Source organism: Paroedura picta, chromosome 6 (genome assembly GCF_049243985.1).
Source record: "Paroedura picta isolate Pp20150507F chromosome 6, Ppicta_v3.0, whole genome shotgun sequence".
In the NCBI taxonomy this organism is placed as follows: Eukaryota; Metazoa; Chordata; class Lepidosauria; order Squamata; family Gekkonidae; genus Paroedura; species Paroedura picta.
In genome coordinates this window covers 58,135,553-58,162,760 of record NC_135374.1, presented here as the reverse complement: position 1 = coordinate 58,162,760, position 27,208 = coordinate 58,135,553, and the positions used below count along the sequence as shown (strand labels likewise).

Here is a 27,208-nt window from a genome sequence, read left to right as displayed (position 1 = left end):
GTGAAGGAGCTAGAAAACAGCCTTGTTTAAGGAAGTGTCACTGGTGACCAAGATAGTATTCCCCATTTCTATGCATGAGTGCGAAATTTAGACAAATCTAGAAAGTTGATGGAAGGGCATTTGATTCTTCTGAAATGTGTTAGAGATTTACAGATACTGTGGACTTCCCAAAGGACAAATAAATCCCTAGACCAAATCAAACCCGAACATCTAGAAACAAACATGACTAAACTGAGGCTATCATACTTTGGTCACATTATGAGAAGAGTCACTGGAAAAGACAATAACACTAGGAAAAGTTGAAAGTAACAGGGAAAGAGGAAGACCCATCATGGAATGGATTGATTCAATAAAGCCATGGCCCTTGTTATAGGCCATGCAATGGAAATTTCACAAGACCCCAACAAACAGGCAGCTTCAAAGCAAAAAGGTTTTATTCAGGATACATGGTTTGCAAATCATGGAGAGAAAGCACCTAAAAGGAAGGGTGCTGTCTCTGTAGTTTTACATACAATACAATTAATTTTATAACCCCCGACGCGTCATCCTATCTGTCCCTCTAATCAGTCAGGTTATGCGGAGGGTTCCCAGTCTAACCTATCACCGGCGAATATATCTTATTTCATTTTAATTCTTTGTTTCAGCTATTATACATTCCTTATATGGAGCAGTTATTTCTGTAGATATGTTACAGAAGCTACATTTTACAGATTCAAGGTTACCTGGAGAGACAAAGAAATAACTCTGTACATGTGACGTTACAGCAGCCAGTAATACACTCTGTCTGACCTAAAAATAAACCATGGACAGACTGTGGCTAAAGTGTGTGTATGACTCAATTGTGTTCCACAAACTATGGAGAGGAAAGGGAAGGCGACTGTAAGCCGCTTTGAGCCTCCTTCGGGTAGGGAAAAGCGGCATATAAGAACCAACTCTTCTTCTTCTTCTATACAATCCATATCAATTCCCCCTTTTAATTTTTTTTAACTCTTCTTTGTGGAGCACATTAACATTTTCCCTCTATCTCTACTGTCATAGTCTCTTCTTCATTCGAATCTGTGTTTGGGAGTGGTTTATACTCCCACAGGGCTAATATTTTGGCTTCTGTTTGTCTGGAAATTATGCTTTCCGTAGCCCTTTTTAAATTATTTATTATCATAGGAATAAGACATGGCAACAAGAGACAGAGACCCAGATTAAAATAATTCCTCCTACCATAGTTTTAATACCTCCAATTCCCCAAAACAAGTTTCCAAACCAATCATTGACATTTAATCCATTCCAGGTTTGTACCGGGACATGGGCAAGACCTGTCATTTTCTGTGTAATTTCTTGAATAACATTCTGGTCATCATCTATTTCAAGACAACAATTTGATAGATTAAACTTTCCACATTCACCACCCTCAGGAGTAAGCAAATAATCTAAAGCAAGTTGATTTTGATAGATTGCACTTCTAAATTTAGTTTGCTTCTGTGCTATTAGGTTCAAAGCTCTAGCAGTTTCATTAGTAATTAGCTCTACCACTGTTTATAATCTAATAATGCGATTTAACATATAAATTGGGGTCCTATATCCATAAGACCCATCCTCAGCCCAAGTAGCTGGTCCATAATACTGTACAATTCTCTCAGGTGACCACTCATTGTCTTTGCACTCCCCTATGGTTAAAGCACGTTTCTCTCTTGGTTGGTAAACTCTTTCCCCAAGAGATTGCCCCTGGGCTCGTGGGATGAGGAAAAATGATGGTCTGAGCGTCCCTAATGTACAAGTTCCATACCATCCTTTGGGTAGGTGTGTATAAGCAGTTGTCCCACAAATCCAATATAGGCCTAGTGGGGCCATCCAAGGATAAGAGGCATTTCCAAATTTCCAAATCTGAGCACAAGTATCTGTTAAATAACCCATGGGTTATTTGTCCACCAAATAGGAGTGATACTATTGAAAATATGAATTCCTTTACAGTTTAAGTGACCCATAAATTGTCTTTTAGACGTTGGATTACTCTTTTTAGGCATTTGAATGCAATATTGTCCCACCAGAGAGGTGTATAGGGACCACTGATTTTGGCCCTTATGGGGCTCAACTAAACCACTATCATATGGAATTGTAGTATTCCACTTCCACTCTTGGGTTTCCCAAGGCCATTGGTCTCCTATATTTGTGCCACCACAAACATAACAATTAGAAACATTTAGACTTACTGCAATTTGCTGAGCCAATTCTAAAAATAAATTAATAGGCTTTTCAGGAACAACATCAGGAATTTTGGCTTCTTCCCAGAATCTATGAAACACTTGATGTTTTTGCATGGTTACTTGTTCAGACGCTATACCAATGTACAGCAAAACTGCTGGATCTGAACCAGTACCATCAATTAAAAGACTAAAGCTGTTCCCATAAACACCAAAAAATTGATGACATTTAACATACATGTTCATATACACACACATCAATTGAGTTGCATGCACTTCACTGACATGACCACATTGAAGAGTTACAATGAACACATTAAATGGATTTAGAAAAAACTGCTCTGAGCCCAAGAGTGGAATGACAGTCCCTGGGCCAAAATCCACTATTCTGGAACTGTAATGATTGTCCTCAGACTGGAATGATGGCACCTGGGACTGGAAAAAAATTTTCTGGAATTGGGATGAGAGCCCACAGAGTGGAATGAGAGTCTTTGGCAGAAGCATAAATGTTCTGGGACTGTAAAGAGAGGCCCACAGTTAAATGACAGTTCCAAGGTTTAGAACTGGTGCTCTGCAGCTGCAGTCACAGAACTGAATACATACATTTTAATTAATATTTCTGGAGGTTTTGAAATCATGCCTCCCACTTAGCTGTTCTGTTTCCTCCCAAGATCATTAAATGAGATAGTGCATCTCATTCTGCACTATTGACATATATAAACAGTGCCCTCTTCCTTTTGTTCCTTAGAGCCCCACATTGTCCAGGTCGACATTCTTCCCATTATCCATGTGCCTGTTATGCATCATATTCTGCCTGAGCCCTGTGAGCACTTTTGCCCATTCTTTTGACCACTCATACAGAGCTCCCTCTGAGGTGGTCAAGTTCTTTGGTCATTTTTTTAATAGTGTTTAGCTGCAAACACTAGTGCTTTGAGGATACTGTAGTTCTATCCCACTAAAACGGCCACATGGGTGTGCATTTAAGCTGCAAGCCATACATGACTGATCAGAGTACCCATCTTAACATGGATGAAATGCTTTTGATTTTGAGAAAAGTCACATTGCCAACTGTGCTACCAAAGGGAGATGAGTTATACTACTCTACTAAATAGGTATCAATTAGACTGCTTGTTGATAAATATTTTTGAGGTATAAAATAGTAACAACAACAAATGCACAAAAATACATTTCTCTTACGTTCATGGTACTTAATTGTGTGTGCCTGTGCATGTCTAAGAACAGGCCATCTTAACATTCTCCATCTCCCCTCCCCATCACTTGGTGCACCTTTGCTTTGATGAGCTCAGAGCTCCAGCTCCTTGCTATTAATTTACGTAGCCATATAATAAATGCGTATTTTAGGCAGCTTGCCATTAAAATGCATAAAATACACACAATAAACCAGCACCAATCAGAATTTGGAAATGGATTTCAGCTCCATAACAAATATGTTTTGGAACTTCTCAGTTTAGCTTGCAAAGGACTAGTATTTTCTGGCAACTTCCTACGATTGCACCTATGCTGTTGTTATTTTTCTTGGTTCCAGTGTGTTCAGCTGTGGTTACAGGTGTTATTCCCTGTCCCCTCCCAGTTGGGTTGATTGATTTCAGTGCAGCCCAAGACAGCAACAAACAGTCCTACCATTGTGTATACATACACCTGGGATCAAGTACCACTGAATGCAATGGAATACATCATCAACACTTTTTAAAAGAATAAAATTTTGAGTTAAATTGTAGAATGCAGCAAGAACAACTTCTAATTGCTACACATTTTTGTATACACCTTCATTAGAAGGGAGAAGGGAAGAAAGTAGCACACTGACACAGAAACAAAGGTTTATAGAAATACGTGGTGAAGGCACTAATGGGCATAAAGACACTCACCTATACTTTTCCTGGTGTCCACTAAATATTTTTAGATTGTGGACAATGTGGCTTCTGAATGGCCCCTGGAGGTTTGATTGGCCATGCAGATTTTTTTAAAATCCCAAACATTTATTCAGCAGCATTAACCACTCCAGCACAATGATCTTCTCTGTGTGACTGATGGGAAGCTGTGTGTATGAGCAAGACAATATTTTAAAACAATATTTTCATATAAAAAGTAATCCTGCTAAGCAGGGCTTTTGCCCTCTTGCACGAGGGCCAGTCAGATGCTGCACATCCTCGCCACTGCTGGAGAGTGCTGCAGAAGGCTGACCACATGTTCCACCCCTCCACACTGCTCTCTCTAGTGTCCTCGCTGCCAGGGGCCTGCCCACGCCCTCTGGACACTCTCCCCACCATCCTTGCCAATGAGGGCACGTGAGGAAGGCTCCCTCCCCCTCCCCAAAGGTGCCACCATGCTCCCTAGCCCACCTTCACCTTCCACAGCCTCCCCAACTCTCTCCCCCCTGTCCTCGCCATCAAGGCCCAGCAGGGAAGAACAGTTGGTTCTTATATGCCGTTTTTCTCTATCCAAAGGATGCTCAAAGCAGCTTACAGTCACCTTCCCCTTCCTCTCCCCACAACAAACACCCTGTGAGGTGGGTGAGGCTGAGAGAGCCCTGATATCACTGCTTGATCAGAACAGCTTTATCAGTGCTGTGGTGAGTCCAAGGTCACCCAGCTGGCTGCATGTGGGGAAGAGCAGAATCGAGCCCGGCATGCCATATTACCACTACACCAAACTGGCTCTCCAGTCTACCCCCTCTACAAATGCACCACCACTCTTCCTGGCCACCAATGGAGTGCAGGGAGATGCCTCTACCCACAGCCCACTGTGGCCCCGTGGCTCTTGCCAACTTCCTGCCTGTTGCGATAGCTGTGCCAGCCCCCAGCCCATTTTCAAAAAGGGCTTCTCTGTTAGTATATTAATAAAATATTAGGGTACCCACAGTAATTTTTCAAGGTTTCTCTTTGTGATCTCAGAGGAAGGTGATGTGCAGTAGAGTCATACCAGTACACAGTACATAGCTAACTTCTAGAACTCATTGTCACGGAACATGGAGATAGTTTTCTTGGCTTTAAATGGGAATTAGACAAATTAATAAAAAATAGAGCCATCAATAGCCATTAGCCATGATTGCTGCATGGAACTTCCATGTTCAAAGCCAGTTACTGGGAGTAAGCAAAGAAAAAGAAGAGTTGGGTTTTTATCAGAGAGTGGTTTCTTTTCTGTATCCTAAGGAGTCTCACAGAAACTTACAATCACCTTAGTTATATTTGTGGCAGATCTTGTGAGTCAACAACTCACAGACACTGGAATTGTTGCAGCTCTTTATTGGTGCCAGATCATGATACTGGTAGTACCAAGATGGCACTGAACCTGCCCTCCCCCAAAAACCCCAACCCCAAGACAAGGAACAAAAGGATCACTTGCAGCAGCACACAGTTGGCAAGATCCTGACGGATTGATTAAAAACCATTGGAGAACTGTGACTGGCTCAAGGCCACTCAGCAGGTATCATGTGTCTCTAGATTAGAGTCCATCATTCTTAACCACTACACCACCCCAGATCTTTCTGGGCAATCTTTGGACTTTGTGACCCTGCTGTGGGCCTTCTGGAGCATCTGACTTGCCAGTGTGGAAAAGAGGGTACTGCACTAGAAAGGCCATGGGGCTTATTCAGCAGGCTTCTCACTTTTCATTTCCAGGATGGTCATCAATGCGTTATGACATTTAAAGCCAGAATAAACTTTCCTTTGTCCTGTATCCCTCACTATTACGTTACATGCATTTTTCTGCTGAAGTTGCTTGTGTGCATCTTAAAATAAATTAGACATCAAATAATTTGTAGCCTGTGTGTAATCATAAGTTATTTCTCAATGCCAGCACAAAGGTATTGTGACATGACAAAATTTCCCCTCTGTTGAAATAGCCAAAAAGCTAAACAGGAAGTGAAAGTGCACAATAGTGAACGATAGTGTACAATAGTAACATCTAAAGCACAGGAATATCTCTCTAAGCCCACTGACTTTGATGAACTTTGAAGAGAACCAGTCCAAGTAGTACTGCACTGCATATTAGACCAGGGGCAGTCAACCTGTGGTCCTCCAGATGTCCATGGACTGCATTTGCTGGCAGGGGCTCATGGGAATTGTAGTCCATCTACATGGACATCTGGAGAACCACAGGTTGACTACCCCTGTATTAGACAATCATACGATTTGTGGGGAAAGTCAGAGCAAACTCAGGGCATTACTTTGATCACAAAATGGCAAAAAGGAATCTAATGGGCTGGTCTATTGAATGTTTTATGGCCACATATATGGCAAAATATTTCCTCTTAAAAAAAATAAACACCTTAAAATCTAAGTTAAAAAAAAAACCAATTGAAAACCAAATTCAGCTGTAGCCAATGCCATTTTGCCTTCAAACTACAATGCAAATGTGGAGACTTTTTAAAAATCAGAGGCCACAAAACAAAGTGCAAGTTTTCAAGTACTTCAGAACTGGATATTAAAAATAAGTTAAAAAATAGAACAGTGGGAGCAATAGATTTTCAGGTAACGACATTAAGCATTTTCCTTGTCAGCATCCTTTTTAAAATGCTGAAGAGCTACTGAAATTTAAAATGGTGCTGGAGTTAGGTGGCAATCCTGGCATCCTGTGAGGAAGTAGCGGAACATTCTCCATGGGAGGCTTCTGTTCTTCCTCCCTGCTATCTGGGGTTCCGCCTGGGGAAGAGGCAGCAGCAGCATGGCATCAAGGGTCTTGGCCACACTGTCAGGCAACAGTTGGCTGTGCCTATGTATCCCACTTGCAAGATTGTCAGCAGGGACCAGTCCTTGATTGTGTTGCCAGGGTTGCTAGGGACATGGACCCACTCACTATGCTGGTCTGGAACTATGGGCTGGGTTGCCATCAGTATGCAGATGACACCCAGCTCTATCTCCTCATGGATGGCCACCCAGACTCCCCCCTGGATACATCTGCCAGTTGTTTGTAAGCTGTTGCTGGATGAAACACAACCCCTCCAAGACGAAGGTCCTGTGGTTGGGCAGGAAAGGAAGCGCATCTTCCCACCTTTTAGGGCCATTTGTTGCTTGGGCCCAGCCTGAGGGATCAGTTGTCTGCTTATGCCCCCCACAGGGCCATTCACTCTGTGAGTACTAATGTTAGTGGTCCCTGGCCCCAGAGAGATATGGCTTGCCTTGACCTGGGCCAGGACCTTTTCAGTCCTGGACCCGACCTGGTGGAATGAGCTCCCAGGATAGCTGAGGGCCCTGACGGAGCTGACAAAGTTCTGCAGGGCCTGCAAACTGGAGCTCTTCAGCCAGGTCTTGGGTTTAGACCAGGCCAGCAAGAGTGATGGGCCCTTCTCAGGTTCTACTATCTGACCTTTAGTGCACCTTGTTAGATGACTGTGGGAGGTAGGAGGGACCTGGCCATCTTGGTACCTTGGGAGTTATATGGGTTAGGGGGTTTTATGGAACTTATATTTTTATGTAACCCGCCTTGAGTCTTCAGAGGAAGGTGGGCTATAAATTTAATCAATAATAAACATGCTGCATGGGCCTCCTGATGTGGGGGTTGTTAGTTTTCCTCTGCTCTGCAGGAGGTACCATCTAGTATTGGCTGTGCAATGGCAGAGCCCTGTATTGTAGCTCCGCTGTGGTTCTCAGGATGTCATATTGTGCTGGTATTCCTCAAAAATGTCATTGCAATCCCCCCCCCCAGGGAAAGGAAATACAGCTCCTGCTGATTTGTTCATGCCAAAAATTAAAGGAAGTCATTGTGAGTTAAGCAAGGAACTAATTGGGAGTCAAGATCTCAAGTTCACCAATGGGGCTGTTAAACCAAACAGATGGCTTCAGCAACATTTCTAAGAGAAAGCTCCTATTGGAACACAGTTGGTGACTACATGGCTCAAACTAGTTGAAGAAATAGTTATTCCACCTACCAAAAAACCCATTAACCAAAAGCAGGGGCTTTCCCCCTCACAAGTGCTGTTTGCACTTGTTTCTCTTCATTGGTTTGAAACTCTCATGTAACAGACGTATTCTTTGACTGACACCAAAAAGTACTTAATAGGATGTCAATGATCGTTTACGCACTGGAGGTTTCATGCCGTGCTGCAGGCTGGAGTTTTAGTCATGGCAGGTTGGCCCACTTCTTCCTGCACCCACATGGGGGAGCATTTGGCCTGGTGCACCTCATCCACATCTGATCTGTGCTCCTGACAGGGGGATGGGGCAGTGAAGTTCCCAGTGCATAAACGGTCAATAAAACAAAAACATTTATTAATCATTTATTACAAGTTGCAGATATTTATAGCACCAAGAGATAACACAAATAAACTATCATAAAGTTTTAGAAAGGTGGAAAAAGAGATTTCTCCAGGGTTTTACCAAGCAATTCCCAGACCCTCATATTAGCTACTACTTAATTAGTAATAGGAGGGTTCCAGTCAGGTAAAATTGCTTAGCAAAACTGCCTTTGAACTTATATAAATGAGGGTTTAGTGAAGAGTTCCTCAGCTTGGTATAGAAATTACAGTAAAGCAAAACATGAGATGAAAATTCAGGTACTCCAGCTCCACACAGGCAGAGTCTTTCCAGACGAGTTGTTCTCAAGAATCTGTCATAAAGGACTGCAGAAGACATTGAATCATACAAGCATAAAAGCTCTGTGGATTTGCAAAGACTTGAGGTGCAAGAAATAAGCAATTAGAACCCTATAATCAAGCCATGTATAACTGGGGAAATGCCCTGCTAGCTAATAAATACAGTTTGTTTCTCAATGTCTCTGATACAGAATTCTAAAAGCCTTTTGTTTCTGCAGTATGAAATGACTTGATTTTACACAAAATTACCCGTGACCAATTATTGGGAAAAGAGTCAGACAACATAATATGGGCAAAACAAAGGTATTCAGATATAAAGTAGGGGAGAACTAAACGTTCAAGGTCTGAAGCCAGGCTCTTGTTTCTAAGAGATTCAACCAAGTCACTGAACACATGGCTGGCCTGCAATTTCCTGGTTCCTCTTTTGAAAAACATTTGCTACTCTCCAGCCTCCTGATTGTAGAGCAGCTAAATTTAGTGATAGGTTACATATAAGGGTTTAGGAGAACTCTTATCACGTTCCTTAGGAATTCTTGCAAAACTGGCCAATACAAAATGACCAACTATGTGGCACACACACAAAAATACATTAAATGTATTCTTCTCACTGAGGAGAGAATACATATTCCATGTTTCCAAAGAGAAAATTCAATTCTAAAAAAAGGTTAGAGAGCAGGCACAGGATTCAAAATACAAGAATACCAACTCGAATTCAGTGATAATTGAAAGCAAGCTGTGAGTGCTAAAAAGGTCAATATCAGACCAATAGTCTCCAATTAGTACCTCAAATGGGGTAGTTGCTGTTGTCTGCTTCTGCCTAGCAACTCTGGATTTCCTTAGTGGTCTCCCATCCAAGTAATATTTTTATTTATTTTACTTTTATTTAATTCATTTGTATCTTGCCTTTCTCTCCACTGGGCACCTAAAGCAGCTCACATTATTCTCCTGTCCTCCAATTTATCTGCATAACAACCCTATGAGGTAGGTCAGGTTGAGAGACTGTCTGAAATGGGCTCAAAGCAAGCTTCCATGGCACAAGTGGGGATCTGAACCTGGGTCTTCTAGATACTAGACTGACACTCTTAATTACTATGCCACACTAGCTCTCATACTTAACAGGCCCGACCCCGGAACTGACGAGATCAGGCTGACCTGGGCCATCCAGTCAGGGATAATACTGCCCAACATTCCTAATATCTTTCAGATACTGAACCCATTTTCAGGATGCCCAATTATTCTTGCAAACATAATTTTTAAAAAATTGCTAGCCAAACTTTTTTATAGCTACTTTATTTATTAAAATAGTTACTGAACCATTTATTGAGAAGTTAAAGTTGGTTAGGATTCACTTTGGTTATGTGTTTTTACCCTAGTCAAAGCTTTAAAAGTTAAGCAGAACTTTTCATTTGATCTCAAAGATCCACTGATTGAACAACAAATTTAACAAGCAGTTTCTTTTAGCTTATGTGCCAAGTACAAGAAAACAAGATGGACTTCATCTGGTGCCTACTGATAATAGAGAAAATTTGACTATGGAAATTTGACCAGGGATGGATCTTCATTTAAGCCCAAGAATGCAGTAAGGGATGAAGAGTAATTTAGAGTTATTATGATGCTACAACCAGTACTGAGACAACGTGAGAAGCACTTTGGTCACTCCAAAACACTAAATAAATGCTATTATTAAATCTGCAATACAGATGCAGCTTGGATACATAGTTAATAGTAGTAGATTCAACACATCAGCCATTCCCACCCTCTGGTTTCCATTTCGATGGTCCTCATGCTCAACTATCAATGTCAGTACCTGATTAGGAAAAAAATATTCATCTATTAAACTGCAAAACACAATTTGAGGCATGTGGGTGGTATCCTGCAAGCACCCAAGATGGGGTTTCTGTTGGACTTCCCTCCTCAGAATAAATTGTTCTACAGCAGTTATTCCATTTGATAAAGGGAGACTATTCCTGAGTGGTATGAACAATCTGTAGAAGGTAATCTTGACTTAGTTCTTCTGAAAGCAAGAAACTGAATTAGTCATGACTAACCTTTACTAAACTGTGCCTACTGCCCCTAATCCATCTGCATGTACAAGGAGCAATGGGTTGTTTGTCAAATATCCCAGTACTAGAGCTTTGGCCCCAGCTCTCTGAAAGAGCACCAGTGATCTGTTCAGGAGGACGAGAGAAAGTAGCAGAAGGCTGAAGCATCTTGAAAAACCCCATGCTGGAGCTTCAACTCCAGGAGCTCTTTGAAAGAGCACCAGTGATATGTTCAGGAGAATGAGAGAAAGTAGCAGGAGGCTGAAGCATCCTTCCTTCTTGCCAGCTCTTGGATGGGGCTTTCTAGCACTCATTTGCATACATGCTTCTTCATACACTTAAGGATGAATGTAGCTATATCTACTTTCCTGCAGAAACAGCATTTATAGTTCCAGCTGAATCTGGGTGTCAGGGCTGTTGCCCCAATCCAATTTCAATCATACATTAAAACAATATTTACATATAAATAATTGAGCCAGAAAGCACTGTATAATTTATACAGGCTTACTACTCCTGCTCCACTAAGCAAACAAAAGCCTGTGTCTTAAGTTGGGCATCTTTAGCTGTATCAGAACATTGAGCCTTTGGATATTTACACTATACATTTCACTGAAATAGACAGGGAGCACTTTAAAACAAATGTAGATCAGAGTATGTAAATCCTGTGACATTTATAATCTTTCCAGTGAAAAGGTCTCATAATAATAAATTTGAACTTCTCTGTAGAAATCACAACTCAGTTTTAAAAAGTTGAAATTTTAGTGTCAAATTATGTAAGTACAATCTGCTTAATAAATATTTTGGCTACATGTATCTGTAAAATAAATGTTTCATTGTTATAAAAATAAACCTCTAAATTGCAAAGTTGTTATATACAATCTTCTAATAAAGCTTCTTATTGCTGAATAAATGTAAGCTTTGATAAAACTATGCAAAATTACATTTCGAGACTGGTAACGTGAATTATTTACTGCTGTGTCAAATTCCTTCCGAATGCTCTGCATTATAACATTCACTACGAACTGCATACCGAAGTGGAAAGTCTGAAACTTTTTTGGCTTCAGTGATTTCTTTCACGTTTTGGAGCTGCTGCTTTGCATTGTTCATGTGCTCCTCAGATTCATCAACACGATTTTTTGAGATCTCTGAAACAACAGTTATCTTCTCATGGGAATAATCTTCTCCTTGTAAGGCAAGAGACTGTGAACTGTGAAAAGGCTTGCTTAGAAACTGCAAGGAAAAAAGTGTTTGCCATCACTGACAAATATACACCACTTCTGTCTATGCCCAAATGCATGCCTAACTTTTGAATATCAGTGCTGTGTAACCGCCAGAAACTTCAATCATGGCATAGCATTTTGAGAGCAAGTAGCCAACATTTCCTTAAAAAGAAGCTGCATTTTTTTCTAAGTAAAGGTACATTTTCACTTTGTTGTTTATATGCCATCCTGCATATCCAGGCCAGAGCATAAGGCCGTAGAACTGACATTTGGCTACAGCTTGGGGTACCTAAGAAATCTAAATCCACCCAAGTATATTTTGCAAAGTACAAAAGAACAAACCTCTTTGAAATGCTGTGGTAACGAATATGAAGGATAGAAGACATATTTGACCTGTTGGTAAACACATAACGACATCCAACAGCAGAGAAAAAACGCTATTAACCCTGATAGTAGACTAACAGTCAGTGGCATTGAACTTGTACCTGCAAGAGAAAAAAAAGATGTCAAAAATCTGAACTATTTATACACTACACGCATACATATATTTTATTATTAAATTTACGGACTGCCCGTCCATGCAAATAGGCTCAGGAAAGTTCACAACATTCTAAAATTCAGTTTTAAATACAATAAAACCATATTTATAAAATGTATAAGGAGCACATTATTGTCCAATCAGCCACTATGTTAACTGCTTCAGAAGACACTGCATAATAAAACATATGATTATATTTATAACTTATATTACATCGGCTACTATTAGAAATGAGGAAACACTTGCATTGTTGTAGGCTTGTGTTATCTGTAGTGCTTTTGTCCCACTGAAGATGGCTCATCAGTTATTGCTAGAGCTAATGGAAGCTTTCTGTTTTATTTTTTAAATATACATAAAAACCAAGGCAAATCTAATACACAACAATGTCTTGTAGCAATAGATGAGGGGCTACATTTTTTCATTTTTTTTGACTTGAACATTCTGTAGCTGTCTTCAAGCTTGGTATTATATACCAACAAAAAAGCCAACCACTAAAGTATTCCACCAAGGCTGCAATCTCATGGTCAACTACTGAACTAAGTATGATTTCTGATTCAACATGCATGAGATTATCGTGCATATTTATAACTGTTTTTAGAAACTTTACTTTTCAAACAGTGATGCTGTCTTTTGTTCCAAAGAAGAACAAGTGTACAGAATTACAGGCCTGTCAGAAGGAGAAACAAGTATACTGAATTATAAAAATTCCCTTCATTAAGGGATTCATTAAGAGCCACCTTGGTGTAGTGGTTGGGAGTGCGGACTTCAAATCTAGCGAGATAGGTTTTATTCCGCGCTCCTCCACATGCAACCAGCTGGGTGATCTTGGGCTCGCCACAGCACTGATAAAGCTGTTCTGACCAAGCAGTAATATCAGGGCTCTCTCAGCCTCACCTTCCTTACAGGGTGTTTGTTGTGGGGAGAGGAAAGGGAAGGCAACTGTAAGCCAATCTGAGACTCCTTCGGGTAGAGAAAAGCGGCATATAAGAACCAACTCTTCTTCTTCTTCTAATACATTTTTAATTATTTAGATTTTACCATTGTCAGTTGTTGCAATACAGGACATTATGCTCCATTCTCCTGTTTTATTTGATTCAGGAAGAAATGCACGAACTTGAATGCAATATGTTGTCCAGGGATCCAGGTTGGTCAGTTTTTCTGAATCATAATTTATATTCACAATATTCATCTAGTAGAAAATAATGCAAAGAGAAAATTGGCATATTAAAGATTGCAGTACAGTCCTTTTATTTTCACATGCTCAGTACAACAGGTTTCCTACTAAGGGTTTCTTCAGACTGCAGGCACCTTTTGATTTTTTGTGTATGTTGTGCCATTTCTGATGACAGCAGCACTAGTGGTAAGATCAGTTCAGACTTCCTCTCATAGTTCGCTCTGTTCCAAGTTGGGCTTTTGGGAGTCTTTTTGCACAGGTACTGAAGACTGAGAATTTCAGCTGCCTTGTTCCCCCTACCTCTCTTCCTTGGAATACAGAGAACGTGCAAAATCCTCACATGACAGTAGCCCCACTGGCTTCAGTACATTTATTCTTATGTCAATCTCAATCAGCAACTATGAAGGAGAAAAGTTTATTTGCTCAATCACTGGGCCCCTGACATTTTTAAACTCGCAATCCTCCCAGCTGCTTAAGGTATCTTGTCACCTGCAGGCTCTTAACCTGAATCTTTACTCTCTCAGAAATAGACAATTTGGTGTGCCACCTTTTAAAGGCTATTTGTTGATAAAATAACAAGAATGAACTCTGATCTGGATGCTGTTTCTAAGACAGGCCTGGCAGAAGGAATGATTACTATGTCATCTGTGCTGCTTATGGACCATTTTGACCCAGTTATTGGGATGGGTACTGGCAGGATCTTGAGATCTGTGAAGGCCACTGCATGTGCTATGGACCATCCTGCCTGCTAAAATCATACAAGAACCACATAAACAAATCCTTAATGACTATCATAAATCAGTCAGTAGCTTTCCCTCAAGCATTCAAACAGGTGATTCTGTCCATTAGCTTAAAAACTACCCCTAAAATGATGCTAATTATCACCCAGTCTCTAGTCTAGTCTTTCTAGGTAAAGTGACTGAGAGACCTACTCTGGGTCTTCATAGATAACACATGGGTGCTAGACCATTTTCATTCTGGTTTCAGGTTGGGCTATAGGACAGAGATGTCTCTGGTGGCTTTAGGATTTCAGGACATCTGCCTGATTATAGGCAAAAGACATGCTTCTTTGCTGCTCCTCCAGGATCTATCTGCAGCCTTTAATACAGTAGAGCATGCCATTCTGTTGAGGCATTTGGATACCTAAATACACATCAGGATGTGCCTTGGACTGGTTTAAATTGTTCCTTATGGAGCAGACTCAAATAATTGCCACTGGAGATCAGCTGACTTCAGTCTGGGAGTTGTCTTGTGGAGCTCCATAGGGTGCAGTCTTATCCCCATGTTGTCCAACCTCTAGATAAAGTCTTTAGGAGAAATCATTCATGGCTTTGTAACTGGATGTCATTCATGTGCACATGATACCCAACTTCATATCTCTCTATCCGAATCCCCTGGTGATGCAGTGGAGGCCTGAGTTACTGCCTGACTGCTGTGGTCAAATGGTTGACAGTAAATAAAGTGAAACTGAATCAAGACAAGATGGAAGTGATGCTGGTGGAAGGAGACTGCACTTCCCGCGTTCAATGAGATTCAGTTAACACACAAACCTTTTCTGCATTTGTTATTTGCTGGCACATTCTCACCACATTCAATTCTGGATACAGACCCCAAATTTGCACCTGATTGGTGGTTTTCTCAGGTGCCATCCAAGAGTCCATTCAAGGCTTGCGTTTTGCACTTCTGCAAGGACAATAGACATTTCTGCCCCCTGCCTTGCCTGCCTTCAATTTTTTTTAAAGCTGAGCATGCCTAATAATGCAATCACAGGCAATTTAAAAAAGGAACATGCCCCCTCCCCTTAGCACCCATAACAAGCGGGATGCATTAGCAAGTGCAAAACCCCAACCAGACATTTAAAAATCCTCCCCCATGGAAAAGGTGCCCATATGCTCCCCTCTGCCATTGGCTGTGCACCTCACTACTCACTCCTCCCCTAAAGCCTGCTCAGGAGTAGTGTCAATTAACAGACAGCTTTCAACAAATGTTGCCTGCTTGCACCTTTCTTTTAAGTGCACCCTTTCAATCAAGCATTCTGTGCCCTCAATTGCCTCCCCCCTTCCCTCCCATATAGTGTGTGTAATTTTATTGGAAAAAAGCCTCTATTATTGCATTGTCAAAGACTACTTTTGTTTTTCAAAAGCCCTCTTGGAGCTTAGCTGCCGGCTCTGTAAGGGACTTGGAAGAATTTCCCAACCCCTTGCAGACCCAAACAGGAGCTCTTCTAATGGATTGCTTCCCTCTCCCCCAGTAGGAAGGACAGCCTGCTGGCTCTGTAAGGGACTGGGAAGGACATGCAGACCTGAACTCTTCTGCTCGGGGGGGGGGGGCGGGGGGGCAGGGAGAGAATCCCTCCCCCTGCAAAAGCTGGCTGTGAGGGCTTTACAAAATAATTCAATTGTTACAATTTCTCCTTTCCCCCTTAGATTACTTTTGACTGAAGGAACCCAAAGGAGTGCTCTACTTGGAAAGAGAGTTCAAAGGGGGTGAGAGCTCCATTGCAATGTACTTTTGTTAAAACAAAACAGCCGCTCTGCATGGGAACTGAATGCAACTAGGAAGGGAAGGGGATTCATTGCAGCATCAAGGCAGGTGGGATGCAGAAGACTGCTAATTAGCATTCTAATTCAATGAAGTTCAATTTTTAACAAATACAGCATGTAGGGGAGGGTGGGCAGGGACACAGAGCATTGGTAGGACCACGAATGTCCTCATTTGAGGTGGCAAACAGTGGAGGAAGCCAATGAGATTCATTTGAGCTTCTACTTTAGGTTACTGCAAATTCCCTCCAAGGAGACTGGGAGGGGGGAACTGGTCTCAGCATCATTCCTAAAACGTGCAGCAAACAGGGAGTGCATTGGGTGCTGCACCTGAATCATGAGATTTTTGTGTGGAATGCTGATAGTTCAGTGGAGCATTAAGACAGCCATTGCACCATTTTCCTCCAGTGTGGAAAGGGTCTCAGTGAGAGCCTTGGGGTTTTACAGTATCCAGCACTGTTGCTGGAGAAGTTAATGCAGCTGCAAAAAATACTTCCAACTCAGTCTAGCCTATAAGATGGCCTCCTATTTTAACTTGGCTGGATCCATGCCATGATAACATCGAGGCTAGACTACTGTGATGCACTCTGCATTGTTCTCCCTCTGAACTCACTTCAGAGACTCCAGCTGGTTCAAAACACTGCATCTTGTTATTATTGAGAACTAGCAGGAGCCTGCATATCGCTGCCATTCTCTTTCTTGGAGCTTTTAATCCATGACTTTTATAGCTTTTATAATTGTTGTTTTGATTGTATGTTTATTTATATTGTCAGTCAGTTTGTGTTCCACAAAGAAAAAAGGCAGCTAACAAATGTTTAAAATAAATAAAATTCTGCAGTCATTCCATTGGCTGCCCATCAATTACTGCACTCAATTCAAGGTACTGACAATAACATACAAAGCCCTTCATGGCCTTGGTACCTCCTATCACCAGGCCTGCCTGTCTCCCATGTTCCAACCACAACAACTTCACCCATATCTGCAGGGCCTTCTGCAGGTGCCAACCTGCAATCTGGCAAAATCCGTAACTGCTCATACTCATATTCTCTGTTGTGGTTCCCACCTTATGGAACGGCCTAACTGATGAGGTTATGAAGGTTCCCACTCTTCTGGCTTTCCACAATCTATGCAAAACAGAATTATTCAAGAGCACTTTTCTGCACTGATATATAGGACTGTGCAGTCCAGAAAGTTGCATTGATAAAATGATAGGAATTGTGGTGTAAACCAGTGGTCCCCAACCTTTTTATCATCGGGGACCACTCAACGCTTGACAATTTTACTGAGGCCGGGGGGGGGGGGGCTAGTTTACACCTCTACTCTCAACCACTGCCCTAACGCTTTCTGATCGCTATGGTAATGTTTAAACATCCCTTCAAAATAAGATACAGACACGCCACAACAATGAACATAAGGACCATTTTATTTTCATGGAAATTTTAACTCATGACAATGACAAATCAGTGGGAACCCTGAGCTTGTTTCTCTGCAACGAGATAGTCCCATCTGGGAGTGATGGGAGACAATGACACCCGAAGTGTGTTGTAAAGGGCCGGGGGGGGGGGGAGAGAAGAAGGCGTCCTTTGCGGCCCACCCCCAATTAGTCGACGGACCACATGTGGTCCGCAGCCCACAGGTTGGGGATCACTAGTGTAAGCTATTGTACTACAGCCTGTCACTTTATGCTACAGACTATATAGTTTCTACACCATTTAACATGTTATGTTAAATGCTTATGCTTTGTTTCAGCTCTATTGTAGATTTTTATCTCCAAAATGTATTGTACTGTTCATTGGATGTCCCATCTGTTAACAGCACTTTACTTATACTATGTTATCTGTCTTGAGTCTCAGCAAGAAGGCCAAACTGTTAATAATTTCTCACACAAGAAGAAATCATGGGTGGAGTTAGGAAGCTCTGTCTCCTTTGTGAACCAGCATCAGACATTCTGCTACAACAACCAGTACTTCTGATTTCTCTTGCAGGATCTGAACAAGGACAAAGACTAAGTCACAGAGCCCTTTTCCTTCATCTAAGTTTATCATCTTAGGTCTTGGAAGATGGGTACAGATTGCTGGTTCTGTCCTGTCTCCACACAAACCTCTCTTTGCTTTGTGCCACATCTTGCAACTCCTGTGGTCAAAAAGCCAATGGAAGAGGAGCTGAACCCCTTTTAGCCTCCAACAGTGCATAATAAGTGCCCTGAAAGTTCAACATCTCCTATCTGATCCTCATCCAAAAACCTAATCTACATGTGGCCAACATAGAAACCACAGCTTTATTTCTTGAGATTACCCAGCAACTCCATGACTGAAAAGAAAACACAAGTTTCTCAGGTGAAATCACAAATGATTCAGCAATTGGCATTTTAAAAATATAAACTTTCAGTAAAGAATTGCACCAAAGCTGCGTTTTGTTCCTACACACAGCCTCTATTATCTTAACCATTTTTTGCCTTAGTATTTGTGAAAAGCCACTCTGGGCACAGTGCTGACCGGGACACCTCCAGTTGTCCGGCCTGCGCTTCCGCCTGCACGGGCCAAAGCTGGGCACTCCTGGATTCGGCTGGCCCCTAGAGCGTCCGCCTCCAGAAGTCAGCCGTTAGGCACTTGGCCCGCCTCACGGCCAGATGCTGGCTGCCTGCCAAGGAGAGTGCTCCCATGGCTCTGTGCTTTGCTGCCGATCAGCCTGCCCACAAGCGGCCTGGCCATGGCCGTCAGCTCACCTGCTAGTGGGGCTGCCACCTAGCCCAACGCGTGGCAGCCTGACCAGCTATGAGGACGTTTGTCAGCCACCACTGCAATGCCCTGCTCAGGCGCCAGGCACCCTCTGACCGCCTGTCGACCCGTTGTGCCCACTGCGTCTACGGTAGGTCTGCCACCGGCTGCCCCCTCTGGAGGTGCACCCCGCTAGCGCCCGTTGCATTCCTGGATGCAACGGGCTTGAAGGCTAGTCATTAAATAATTTGCAAATACTAGTCTGTCAGATACCAGATCTTGCATCTGTTAGCAAGACCTTGTGTATACTAATAACTTTGGATTGTTGTTAGATCACATTTATAGACATTCCTCCAGGATTTCATGGCACTGGAATGGTAGTGGTGTGGAGGCTATCCAATGAGATCTTTACAATAACATAGTGAAGTAGATTAAGCTGAGAATGACTGGCCAGCCAATGAGCTTTGTGGCTGAGTTGGATTGAAACAGGCCTCCCTGGCCCATACAGCTATCTATTCACTACACCAGAAGCCTGCAACCTATGGCTCCAGAGTCAAATACTGCTTTATATGGCAGTAGATGTGGCTTTTTAAAGAAGAAATGTTACCTTAAAGTGTATTGGATAAGTAAGTGGCATGAGTTTTCCTACACTTGGAACGTAGAACCTCAACCTCCCCTGCAACAGAAACCACAAGTCTTACCTGTTCATCGTGGTCTTTCTTCCAGATTAGTACACTGTAAACCACATTACTGTAAATATTCTGTATTTGCCAACTGTTGCCATTCTGTTGAAAAGAAGGACCTCTGACTTCTACATACAAAGCCCTGGGTCTTGGTTCAACATGTACTTCAGGGGGTCCAATAACAGCTAAATAAGAGGGAAGCAAGATGCAACTTGTGTTTTTTTCCCCCCATTTTGCCTTTGAAGCTATTTGCATATGCAGCACTTTATATTAACCATGTGATGGGGGGGGGGGATGAGAAAAGAACTTGGGACTTACCATGAAGGTTATTTCTATTTGAGGTCGAGGAGGACATGCTAATGCTGGGGTACTCCAGCTCCTATAATCCCTGGAGGCATGATATAAGGCCATGCTTTCTGCCCCAGAAGAGAGGCAGACACCCCCCCCTTAAATTCTTTTCCTGACTAAGTATCAGGATGCCCTCTTCTCTTCAAATCCCAGTGTTAAGCCAGACAGGACAAAGCCACACAGTGTCTCCCAGGGGAATTTTAAAAAGGACTTACTATCAGTTGGTGTGAAGGTGATGCTTTTCCAGTTTGACTGTTCCTTCTCAGATTCAGTTCTAACTCTTACAGTATAATTGCCATGTAGGGGTATACTTGATATACTGCACTCTGATGAAGCAATTCTTGTGCACAGATCAGTGAATTCACCAGAATGTCTGTAAAAAGGAATGTTAAAGAACAGAACTTTTCATCCACTTTGCATGCATATCACTGCACTCTGTGTAAATTAAGTTATAATAATTTAAATACATTAGAATGTAGACATATTATAAACAATACATTTGATTCTATAGGTTTACTTTTTCTTTGAGATACAGAATGAGACTTCCAAGTTGTCACTACTGCAATGCCTGTGAAAGGGAAACATACCCTTCTTTGTGATGGCAACCAATTTTTTTCATAATCAGGAAAGCCTGCCAGAGAACATGTTAAGGCTATAAAAGAGCATATCAAACAGTGCTTTTTCCCTTAAAAAAAGAATTTTAAATACATTTATGAAAATGTGTTATGATTTTATTGAAGTTACATGGTGATGGAGGGTTGCACATGCCATGAATTTCATGATTAAAAAAAACTATTGCTAGACAGCTTCAATTTTAAGATGTTGGGGATATATATCTTAAAATCAAAGTGTTGTTTCAAGTCAAACAAGTTAAGGAAGTGAATCTTGCAGCATAAACTCTGGAAAGGTGGCAAAACCATACAATGAAGCAATATAAGGCGAGAGACATGACTTGCATAGAATATTGGTCTGAACCAGGACCATGGTAAGCAAGTCTGTCCAAAGCTGTGATTCCCTAAAGCCTCTGACTACTCTGTTTTCTAGAACAGTGCATCTGACATACTTTGTCCACTGGACCTCCGCCCATCAATGGGCAGGACTCAGCAACCACTGGGCAGCTTGAGGCCACAAAACTTACATGGTTCACCCAGGACTGTTCAACAGCTGCCCCTGCACAGATGCCAGTGTAATGCATAGAGCTTCAAACTAGGATCTGGGAGACTCAGCCTGGACTCTCTGCTCTGCCATGGAAGCTCACTTGGGTAACCTTGAGCTAGTCATATGTTCTCAGGCTAACTGACCTTACACAGGTTTGTTGTGGGGATGATATGGAGGACAAATGAATGATATAAGTCACTTTGGATAGGTTACTTGGTGGGTGGGATACGAGGAAGGGGATAGACTAGAGGGAAAGTGAAATGCCCCCTGCATCTCCTTTTGAGTTTTCTACTGCACACCTGGATCTGCCTGTCAGCCAGCATTGCACAATTTTTGAAGGACAGACTTGGGAGAGAAGAAGGGAAAGTTAAAGGCAAGGGGGCAGGTAAATGTAGATTGGTTGGTAGATGGGAAGGAAGCAGGAAAAGGAGAGGCAATAGGAGCTTTCAGAAAATGTAAATAGTGAGGGAGAGGAAAATAAGATGCCCACACAAGTCCTTGCAGGTTCTCTGCTTTTTGTAGTCTACTGAGTTTGAACATGTTATACTTCAGCCCTCACTGATTACCCACAAAACCTTCTGGCCTATTTGTAACACAAAATGCATTATTATTCTAGATCATCATTCTAGTGTATGGCAATGAGCACCTGCAACTTCTTTCAGGAAACAGCTCCTCATTCTTGCTAGGACAAACACCTCCCTGTGTGGGACAAACACCTCCCTACCACAACACTGGGGACTTTAAACAATGTTGAACCACTCCCAATGAAAGGAATCTCCAGGGGATCTCAATGCTTGTAAAAGCCATGGTAAACAAAACTGCATAGAGAAAAGGGAGTGAAGGATCACAGTTGCTCTTGCCTCCAATCTAGAGTCATGCTCAAGAAGGAGGGACATCAAGCCGACCCTCAATAAACAGGATATGTGTTAGTGTTATTATCATTTCACCCCCCCCCCCCAAAGAAATTGCTTAAAGGCGCACTCTTGGAATGATACAAGGATTTTTTTTTTGTTTCCTCTTTCCTGTGGTGTTCATAAACTGAACCTATATCAAGGCAGTTTTTCTTAAACACATGGTTCTCCACAATTGCATTTGCTACAATCCAAAGCAACTGCCATTTTGTCTTTTATGTGCATCAGGAGGAGGAGTTTTTTTTGTACACCACTTTCTACTACTTGAAAGAGACTCAGAGTGGCTTGCAATCTCATTCCCTTCCTTCTCCCACAACAGACACCCTGTGACGTTGGTGGGGCTGGGGAAGCTCAGAGACCCGTGACTGGTCCAAGGTCCCCCAGATAGCTGCATAGGGAGAAGCTGGGAGTCAAATCCGCCTCTGCAGATTAGAGGCTGCTGGTCTTAACCACAACACCAAACTGGCTCTCAGGTAAAAGAGCTATTAGGAATATATGTACTAAGGGAGTTATTGTAAGCCAATCTACTTGGAAGTAAGTCCCATTTTGTTTCAGTGGGGCTTGTGCTCTTAGGATTTCAGCCAGTATCACTGAATTATCATCTGTTATTCTCTGTTCATATAAATCAGCTCAACATCAGCATGTAAATCAACTCAATATCTTGGCTTGCTGTGAGGGTGGTCTAAAAATCCAATAACCATAAACAAACAAACATAAGTAGTTAAACATGCATGCTTTGAATTGTAAAAAAAATTACCAGTTCCATAACACAGACAAAGCTTTACTTATAGCTGTCAACACAGAGATAAATGCTGTAATTTTTAAAAGTATCTTCTATGTAAGCCATTGGTTATATACTTACCTTTTATACTGGACTGTATAAGTCACATCTTCTTTGTGAAAAGTAATTGGATCCCAATGCAGAGTGCTGTTAAAAGTAATTGAATGAACTCGGACATTTTGAGGCTTGGGTACAATGCCATGTACTGCAAATGCAAACATAGTATACTATTTAATATGTAACACTGAGGCTCTTTCAAAAATTGCAGGAAACATACAGTTAAACATGCAATTAATTGCATTGATTATACACTCCTGCTGGACATAAGAAATGTATCTATCACAGCTGCACTGTGTTCACTAAAACATAGCCTAAGGTGACCAGATTGTCCCACTTCTGGAAGGACATCTGGGGGTACCTGGCAAATTGTACTTATGTTGAAAGTAAAATATATATATATTACAATACTATTTTTGCTTTCTATGTGTTCTATGAAACTTTTTGTTGCTCCATCTAGACCAAATTTTTAATCAAGAACCCCCCCGGTCAATGGTGTCCTGCCGTGCCAATGTTAAAATCTGGTCACCTTAGCCTCATCTATCGTAACTCATTTTAAGTTCCGTATATTGGAATATTTAATTCTGTGAGCTGCATTGATCAAAGAGGACTAGAAGTCACGCCAGAAACATAACAAAGGAAAAGATCGTAGAGAGTATAAGGGGAACTGAGAGATAAAGAGGCTATTAATTTTCAAACATTTAAGGCAGAGGCATTCAAGGCATTTATTTTGTAAAGAACTATGAATATCAATCATACTGTGAGTCATGAATGAATCATTAAAACATTTAGCCACTAGTTGTATTTTCATTAATTTTGTTTTCTGTTTTTATACATCATAGCTACTACAAATTAAAATTAGAAAACATTGCACCACTTTCACAATTATCTGTCGTTCAGTGGATTATTTTCATTTAAATGAATGAGAAAAGACCATTTTAAAAAATCATGCAAGATAGTTTGTTTATTGAACTTAAGATTTTTTAATATGCAAATACAGTGTGGGTGTGAGAGATAAAATGCCACAAAATAGCCATCACGAAAGAATGCTGTAAGTCAGTGGTCCCCAACCTTTTTATCACCAGGGACCGGTCAACGCTTGACAATTTTACTGAGGCCTGAGGGAGGGTAATCTTTTGCTGAGGGACATCGCCGCCGCCACCTGAGCTCCTGCTCCACTTGCTTTCCCGACGTTGCCCCTGACTTCCCACCGCCCACTGGGGGGCACTGCCAGCAGCAGTTGCGCAGTGCCATGCCGAGGGGGAGCCCCAGCCATGGCGACCGCTGGAGAGCACCAAAAGTGAGCCAGTGGCAGAGTGGCAGGGCAGCCCCCAAGGCAGCATCCGGGGAGGAGGACAAGGAGGAGACGTGGCCCGGTACAGAATGATCCACGGATCGATCCCGGACCCTGGACCGGGGGTTGGGGACCACTGCCCTAAGTAATGAAAATTACTCATTTAGTTATAATGATCTATTGACTAAAAGTGATTGCAAATATTCTTGAGAATATGTCTTGTAGGACTTGAGGCTAGAAAAGTCAAAGGTATTTGACAGGAATTTTCTGTGAGTTAGGTCTCTTTGTAAACATAAAGAGAAAGTTTCTAATGAACCTGATTACATTTGAATAAGGAGATCAGATTAATAACTTTGATACAGGTTGGAGATCAGATTAATAACTTTGACACAGATCTCAAACTGTTAGACCCATAGCAGAAAGGAAATATTTACATAATGTATTATCGTGAACATTAGATTTATTTATATATTCAAAGACATCTGCAGAGTTCTTCCACCCCCACCCCCTCAATCTAGTGCATGTTGTATTCCTGAATGCAATGGCCTTGGCCCCTTGTATATAAATATTACCCTGCTAAATCAAAACAAAAGTTCTAAGTAGTCTATCGCTTTGCTGCCAACAGTGACCATACCAATGTCTCCAAGAGCTTAGAAATAGGGCATAATGGGGGCAAATTTCCTGTAACATCAGGAACCAAAGATAGAATGAATGCCTTTGTTCATGGAACTTAGCGGTTCTTACTGAGAAATTATGACAGATTCTACATTAATGTTTAATTAAATTGATGGTTTTAATCTCTTGTGCACCAGTGAGTGGAAATGCAATCTAAAATATACTGAGTATAAATAAATAATTCATGGCTATGTCTAATTCTCTTAAATGTCCTCAAAGTCAATGGTCATCACCACATCTTGGAATAAGACAAACATTAATGGCAGTTTTAGAATAGTCAATAATCTGGGTGTTTACAGATGCAGGTGCTTTATTTTAAATAGCTGTTAAAATTACTTTATTTGTCCAACACCCTCTACAAGGCATGCAAGAATTGTTATTCTACAGTTCAGAAAGACTTTATCCCTTTTAGAACTAAGAATAAATCACTGAGCCTAGAACAGTGACAGAGCTAAGCAGAGTCCCAGTGCTAGCTGCTACATTTTGGTACCTTTTCCCTCTTCCAATCTTAGTCCAAAACTATTAACAAAAAGAAATTATGACCCAAAAGATCTCAAAACATAGCAAAACAGTACTGTTAAGAAATTTTTGTGAGAAAGACCCACCAGACCTGCCCACTCTCTAAAACACTTGGGGATACCAGGAAAGGTGTCTGCAGGCGCTGTGGTGCCCAGAGGGACCATGCTGGGGACCCCTGCCCTTGACAGTCTACTTTGTTCTACCTTGGTAGCACTGCACTGTCTCCACAGTTATTTCAGTGGTTTGGAGTGTCAGCTGAATAACTGATGCTGTCTTGTTGTTGCTTTAGCTACTTTTAATCAGCCTGATGTGGAGGTTAAGAGCTGTGGCTTCTAATTTGGCCAGCTGGGTTTGATTACCTAATTGTCCTCCACATGCAGCCAGCTGGGTGACCCTGGGCTCATCACAGCCCTGATAAAGCTGTTCAGACTGAGCAGTAATAGCAGGGCATTCTCAGCGTCACCCACCTCACAGGGGCCCATGGGCCATAAGGCCCGCACTCGTGGCAGCAGCGCTTCGGTTATAATCACCGCGAACGCACGCTGCCGTCACGAGTGCAGGCGCCTCCTGAACCCGGGTTCTGGAAGACCCGCATTAAGCGAACGCGGGATCTTCCGAAGCTTCCCGGGTAAGCCGGGGCTGCGGCGGACCGGCACTGTGCATAATTAGTCCTTAAGGGACACTGCTCGCCCGTGTGGGCTCTGTGGTGGCACGGAGCTGGCAGGGGCGACCCCCTGCCACCCCCATTCCCCCAGCCCCTCCCCACCTCCCCCGCCTGCGCCCCTGCACTTACCTCGGCCAGGCCTCCTAGCCCCGGTGTAAAGCGCACGCACGCACTACACCGGGGAAACCCAGCATGCCCTGCACGGGACGCAACGGCACGGTGCCAGCGTGCAGAATCTGGCGCCGTGCATAAAGGGCCAGGGTGTCTGTTATGGAGAGGAAAGAGAAGGTGACTGTAACCCGTTTTAACTCCTTCAGGTAGAGAAATGTGGCATATAAGAACCAACTCTGTAAAAAAAAAAAATCTTTGCTGATACTTCTGCCCTAAAGTTGTGCTTCAGTTCCAGTGGCTCAGCCATGTTAGTTCTTTGCAGCAATAAATAAACAGGAGTCTTGTAGCACGTCAGCAACTGGCGGTATTTATGCCCTGCATAGGTTTCAGCTAGAGACGCTACTTCTTCAGACCCTACTCACATTGCCGGTCCACGGAAGTCTGGTGGAATGCAATGTTGTTAGTCTTTCAAGAGTTTCCTGTATAGTTCTAGGACTTGTAAGCGGTCCTGAGCAGATAATGGCCAAGTGCTGCAACAAAGCGACACTGCTTCCGTATGCCGTCATTACTTCGCCTCACCCCGTGAGTAAGTGCTCTGGCATGCGGCCGCCACCGTTCCTCCGAAGAGGAAGCGGAGGTGGACGCTACAGAAAGCCCCCTTGGGCGCCAGGGAGCGAGGCGTGCTGCACGCCGGCCGAGAGCCCCCAGCGCCTCTCCGGCCAGCCCTGAGAGTGTCGCTCAACCCCGCGGAAGGTTCTTCCAGCTTGTGCTGCGGTGGGTGGGCGCGCCCAGGACAGCAGTGGCCGCCGAAGCGAGCCCGGCCCAGGCTTACCTGACCAAACGAGGCAGCTGTAAAGCAAATCCCTCCAGCAGCGCCAGGCCATCTCACGGCGGCGCCTTCTGCCGCGCCGCGCCGCTCGCTCTCCCGCTCTCGCTCGGGCCTTGGAGGGTGGTCGCCTTCGGACTCCGCGAGAACGGCCCGGCGCCAGTCTTTCCCGCGGCGCCCCTTCCCCGCGGCGCTCAGTCCCGCC

General features: G+C 42.7%; 1 protein-coding gene across 2 annotated transcripts; it reads right to left on the bottom strand.

The window, feature by feature from the left end:
- Positions 1-416: 416 nt before the first annotated feature.
- IL10RB (interleukin 10 receptor subunit beta) lies at positions 417-27,208 on the bottom strand. 2 transcript variants are annotated; one of them, XR_013231923.1, is made up of 8 exons: positions 27,010-27,208; positions 22,939-23,062; positions 20,223-20,380; positions 19,678-19,844; positions 13,584-13,734; positions 12,350-12,492; positions 8,237-12,017; positions 417-4,251 (listed from the first exon to the last, which is right to left on the bottom strand). XR_013231923.1 is itself a non-coding variant. In XM_077342585.1 (7 exons), exons 1-7 carry the CDS (start codon positions 27,059-27,061, stop codon positions 11,766-11,768), a joined length of 1,047 nt encoding a protein of 348 aa, XP_077198700.1. In that variant the 5' UTR covers positions 27,062-27,208; the 3' UTR covers positions 417-11,765. The 2 variants fall into 2 exon arrangements, 1 of the variants encoding a protein (XP_077198700.1); XM_077342585.1 differs by having other exon boundaries at positions 417-12,017.